Source organism: Ahaetulla prasina, chromosome 8, assembly GCF_028640845.1.
Source record: "Ahaetulla prasina isolate Xishuangbanna chromosome 8, ASM2864084v1, whole genome shotgun sequence".
NCBI lineage: Eukaryota > Metazoa > Chordata > Lepidosauria > Squamata > Colubridae > Ahaetulla > Ahaetulla prasina.
In genome coordinates, this window is record NC_080546.1 from 90,773,538 (window position 1) to 90,779,125 (window position 5,588).

The 5,588-nt window shown below is 50.6% G+C and overlaps 1 protein-coding gene across 10 annotated transcripts in view; it reads left to right on the forward strand.

Annotated features, from left to right (window-relative positions):
* ADD1 (adducin 1) overlaps window positions 1-4,812 on the forward strand; it is a 42,257-nt gene extending 37,445 nt beyond the window's left edge. For 5 of the 10 annotated variants that reach the window (XM_058192662.1, XM_058192663.1, XM_058192664.1 and 2 more), the window contains one exon: window positions 3,705-4,812. In XM_058192662.1, coding sequence (XP_058048645.1) covers window positions 3,705-4,054 — 350 coding nt within the window. In that variant the 3' untranslated portion in view covers window positions 4,055-4,812. Of the gene's footprint in view, window positions 1-997; window positions 1,033-3,704 lie in introns of those variants that run through there. The other 5 variants (XM_058192670.1, XM_058192671.1, XM_058192672.1 and 2 more) reach the window with 2 other exon arrangements.
* Window positions 4,813-5,588: the final 776 nt, after the last annotated feature.

Consider the following 5,588-nt stretch of genomic DNA (forward strand, 5'->3'; position numbering starts at 1 on the left):
TGAACTGCTGGCAGTTGGCAGAGTTAGCCTGCAATACTGCATTCTAACCACTGTGCCACCACAGAAGGAAGGGAAGGAAAGGAAAGAAAGGGAAAGGAAGGAAGGAAAGGGAGGGAGGGAGGGACTAGTAATAGCACTTAGACTTATATACCGCTTCACAATGCTTTCCAGCCCTCTAAGTGGTTTACAGAGTCAACCTCTTGCCCCCAACAATCTGGCTCCTTATTTGACCCACCTCGGAAGAATGGAAAGCTGAGTCAACCTTGGTCAGGATCGAACTGCTGGCAGTCAGCAGAGTTAGCCTGCAATGTTGCATTCTAACCACTGTGCCACAACACTCCTTGTTGAGTCGTTGTGTTGCCTTCCTTTTGAGCTGGTTCTTCAGTCTTGCCTTCAGCCTTGGGTTCTCCCGGGTGTGATCTACGCCCCGGGGCAAGGGATGCTCCGGCCCATCTTCTGGTCACTCCTGGCAACTTTCATCATCGGAGGCTTTGCCTTCAGCCCGGAGGTTGCTGCTTCCCACCAAGCCCAGCAGAGAGTGGGGAGTGGAAGATGGGATAAAGGAGAGAGGAAGAGGAGGAGGAGGAGGCCAACATCTGGGTCGCACCTTCCTTAAGTGTTGCTGTAATTGGGTCTCCCCATTTCGCTGTTTTATTCTAGAAAGATGTCTTAACGTGTCGGGTCTCTGCTCATGGAGCCCCTCGGCCCGAGACATCTTTCAGTGACATTTCGTGGCTTGGTGACCGTCAGGCAAATGTACCAGCAGCCGTGTGTGTCCCTTGTCTTCTTCGCCCCCACCCTTTGGGTATTGCCAGCCGTTTGTGATGAAATTATCTGTGTGCCCCCTCCCCACATTTCATTCTGTGACCTCTTAAGAATGGCCGTAGCCATTCTTTTTCTCCGACTCAGTGGCTGTGATGGATGCATAGACTTTTTTCTCTTTGTGCTTTTTTTTTCTTTTTTTTCTTTTTCCTTCCTGTGGCTGCCTTACAAACAGGAGGTGGATATGCTAAAGAGTACCTGTTGCCATAGTAAGTACCACGGAGTTCCCTCCTGCTTGCCCTGCCTTCGTTTTTCTCTGCTTTGCTTCCTTGTTACGATCTTATTTGACTTTTACTTTATTTATTTTTGCCTTTTCCCCCCACCCCACCCCCACCCCCTCTGATGTCTTCCTCTTGGTGTGGATTCGACCCGTCAGGCGCTTGGCATCCTTTTCTGAGTTTGCTTAATCCTTTCATTCGCTTGGCCAGCTTCCGCAGGTTGGAGGCGCATCTAATTTGGGGTCCAGATTAGATGCGTTGTAGCCATGGTTGGGTCTCGGCGCTGTAACCCACTTTTCCCCAGCGGGAAGGAAGACATTGGCCAGGGAGGTGATCCTTCTTACAACGTAACAACAATCTCTGAGCCTTGGAACCTTCCCTTAGGAGAGAAATGCCAACACACTAAATAGGCCCATTGTGTTCACATCATGGCGCTTCTATTTTGCCAAGTGGCCCATGTTCTGTGCCCAGAAGGACAGGTCCACCTTCCTTCTGGGCCTCAGGCCCATCGTAAATGATGCTTCACGTAAAGAAACCACTTACTTGCATCTCTCTGGTCCTCGACCTATGACCGTCGTAACTTTTTGAGTACTAATCTGTATGTGTTCGGTGGCAAAACTCGTCGTAATTTCTATAAAATGGAAACACGCCATCCCTTTGCTGTATTTAAATCTATCGGGATGGCTACATATTTCACGTAAGTGATGAAGAACACATATTAGCACTGCTCAGTTTATTTGGTCCCAGTTTTTCTCCTTAAGGCTCTCCACTTAGAAAGGGAACGTCCCTTCAGGTATAACCTAATAAACCAGATGATGGTTTATGAAGTAATTTTTGGGTGTTTTCTATAGCAGGAGTCTCCAATCTTGGCAACTTCAAGACTTGTGGACTTCAACTCCCAGCTTTGCTGGCTGAGGAATTCTGGGAATTGAAGTCCACAAGTCTTAAACTTGCCAAGGTTGAAGACCCCCTGCTCTATAGTCTTGCCACAAGCGTTTTATATCCTAATTAAGAAAAGTGGCTGTTTTTCTGTCTGGAGCACTAAAAAAAAAATAAAAAGGAAAGCAGGAAGGGAGTTAAAAACAGGACTTGTGAAGTATTTTCAGCAGCTAATTGAGCTTTTAATTTGCCAAATGGCTTTTATCCTTTCACTCCGCTTTTAAATTACCTAACGATTATTATTATTTTTTTAAAACCCCTAACAGTTTTCGGTTTGCTGAGTTTGAGGTCATTCTGACCCCCTGTGCTAACAAATTCTAAACTTGAGAAACAAAAATACACAATACGCAGAATTGTTTGGATGGAAATAAATAAAAGAGGGAACGCAGTAGGACATCCCGCAGAACGGTAAAAAAAATATATGAAGTGACGAGCCTAAGACCCCAACTCCTGTTTCGAGAATGATCTGGCTAGATCTTCCCATCTCCCGACTCACTCATGTTTTAAATGCCATGTACTTAAAAATGAGCGTAACCTGGAAACTTTCCAGAATCTGCTACGCCCTTTTTTTTTTCTTCTTTCTTTCTTTCCAAACACGTCCTTCCTCTTAAGAATCACAAGATGGTGAAGGACGGCCTTTTTCCTGGCAGGAGAACCAGGAACTGTCTTAACAGAGTGAACAGTGTAAACTTCCTGATTTCTGTTGCTTTGGTCCAATGGAACAATGCCACGAGCTGCTCCGTTTGCTCTTCCTTGCAATTGCTCAAGTGTCTGGCTGAGGGGAGATGACTCCCCTCCCCCCACCTGACTCAGGCACCCCAACCCTTCATTTTTTCCCCTCACTTCATTTAAACAGAACGGCCAAAGGTTCCCTGCAGAGCTGGGTGTTCTCTTCCCCCTTTGCACATCAAGAGCTGGCTCCAAGGGCCGGCCCGAAGGATGCTTCTCCCCCTCCCCTGCCCCGGGGGGGGGGCGGTCTTTCCCCTCCTCGGCCCCAGAGGGCTCTGGGACCTCACGCAGGTCTGGGTTTTAATCCCACGCACCCCAAAACCTCCCATTATCTTGAGCATACTCTTGAGGGCAGCGGTTCCCCCTGGGCAAGATTCGAGGAAACCGCCATGCAATTTTCCACATTTCCATCCAGAAGGCAGCTTAAGATCAGCCCCCTCATCCCTCCCCCCTGCAGACAGGAAAGTCCCTCAAGCAAGCAGGAGCCCCTTTCCCCTCCTCCCCCCTCAAATTGGCAGCATCCACCATTTTGGGGTTCTTTGCATGTATTTTAGGCTGCGGTGAGAGACTGGGCCAACTCGCCACGGCTAACTCACCGTGGGACAATTGAACAATTCTAGTTAATTACTTAAATTTTGCCCTTCACATTTCATTCGGTCCTTCCTTTTTGCGTCCTTTCTCTAATTGTTCCATTCCACTATTTCGTTAATATTAACGTATCTCTCGTCCCGCAGCGAGTTGGCCGTGGCGCATTGTCGTCGGCCCCGCGATGCTGCAAACCTTGTCTTGCAAACCGAGTCCCCTTTGAAAGGAGGACGGCTCAAGTTGCTTATAAATATCCCCCCCGGGAGAACCTGGCCAGCTTCTCTCTCAGGCCACATAGATGGGATGGGGCTGCCCAGGATTGCAACCCCCTCCCCTCACGAGGCCAGTTGAGGAAAGTGGGTGCAAAGAAGCCCCCTCTTCACCCGTCTCCCCTGTCGCTTGCTCCTCCAGAACGGCCGCCTGTCCAGACGGGCCACGAAGGCGGCGACAGCAGCAGCGAAGCGGCCCCCTCCCAGCCAAGCCTCCCAGACCTCACCGCTCCTGACCAGCCTTCCGAAGAAGTCTTTCAGACGGAGGATGACCACCCCGACCTTGCCGCCCCCCAGGAGGAGGGTCCTCCCGAATGCCCCCAGCCCTGCCCCATTTCGAGCGGAGAGCCTCCCCCTTCTCCCCTGGCCGAGGAGGGGGCAGCGGCTGAAGCCGGCAGCGAGGAATCTCCGGGCAAATCTCCCTCCAAAAAGAAGAAGAAGTTCCGCACCCCGTCCTTCCTCAAGAAGAGCAAGAAGAAGAGCGACCCCTGAAGACCCCCCCCTTCACCCCACCCCAAAGGGAGGGCCCTGGTCTTTACGCATCTTCCCTTTATTAATCCCTGGAATATTATCAGATTCTACTCTGTGCTTTTTGTTCGGTCTTTTTCTTGTTAAAAAAAAAAAAGGACAAATAACACTATAGCTTGACTGTTTTTTGAGTTTATAACTGGAATTTAGCAAGCAGAAGATGCTCAATTCTGTGCGTGCAAAAAAAAAAAAAGCCGCCGAGTCGGGGAGCATCCCGAGCATGTGAAGGAGGAGAGGCGTTCCCTGGTGGGAGCCCCCTCCGTTAACCGTTGAAGTTCCTCCCCCTCCCTCCCCTCCGCCGGCTTCCGATGTGAAGGCAACGCGCTCTGCTCACTCCCACGTCCTCTCTCGCTCTGGTACAGGTGGCTTTGTGTCCGGCCAGCCAGCAGAGTGGAGCCCATTTCTGTACAGGGCAAGGGGGGCCCCCCACTTGTGACCGCTTCCTCCGCCTTGTCCCGAGGCTTTCCGGCCGCTCTCTGCCTTGCTTGGTGTCGTAACATCGCTGAGACTGGAGCCTATTTTTGTGTCTTAAGAATGAAGTAACTTTGTGGCATTTTCTTGCTCATCCCCCTTGCCTGTTTTCTATTCAGTTTAATAATAGCCTTTTCCACAGAATAATCCGCTATTTTACTAATTTGTTTTCTAGCAAAGCATTGTACTCAGTCACTTATACCGATGAAAGATACGTTCACGTCCTTGGAAAATAAAATGTATTCCTAGCAGGCACAGACTGGCTCCCTTCATTTCTGCGGGTCTCGTCTCCTCCAAGGTTGTGCCAAGGACGGATGTGGGTGCCAATCCCAGCACCAGGCGCTCGTCCAAATCCCAGTTTCAGAAATTGAGTGAGAGAACGAAGCCCCTTCTGAAGTCCGTAAATGTCCCCCTACCCTTTTTCTCTCTGACCTAACGGGAGGACAGGAGGACCAGAAAGCCAAGCCAATCTTGGCTGACTCTTAAAAAGCTCAGTACCAACCAATTGGATGACTGGTGGAGACCATATATTCCCATGATGGCGAACCTATGGCACTCGTACCACAGGTGGCACACGGAGCTATATTGGTGGGCACAGGAGCGTTGCTCTAGCTGATTTTTGGGCCTTCTGGGCCTACCGGAAGTCGCAAAACAGGCTGTTTCTGGCCTCCGGGGAGGTGAGGAAGACCATTTTTGCCCTCCCCGGGCTCCTAGAAACCCTCTGGAGCTTGGGGAGAGTGAAAAAAGGGCCTTCCTGTCCCACCGGAAGTCGGCAATCGGGCTGTTTCCGGCCTTGGGGGTGGGGAGGCCATTTTTGCCCTCCGAGAGAGACTGGCGAGGGCGAAAAACAGGCCTAGCGGGCCCACCATGCCATCGCGTGCCAAAAGTGAGGGGAGTTTGGGGGGGGGCGGGACACATTGAATTATGGGTGTGGACACGCGCGCGCACAACCCCTTCCATACTGCCTCCGCTTTTAGCACGCGATGGCAGAAAGTTTAGCCATCACAAATCTATTCTGTAACCATGC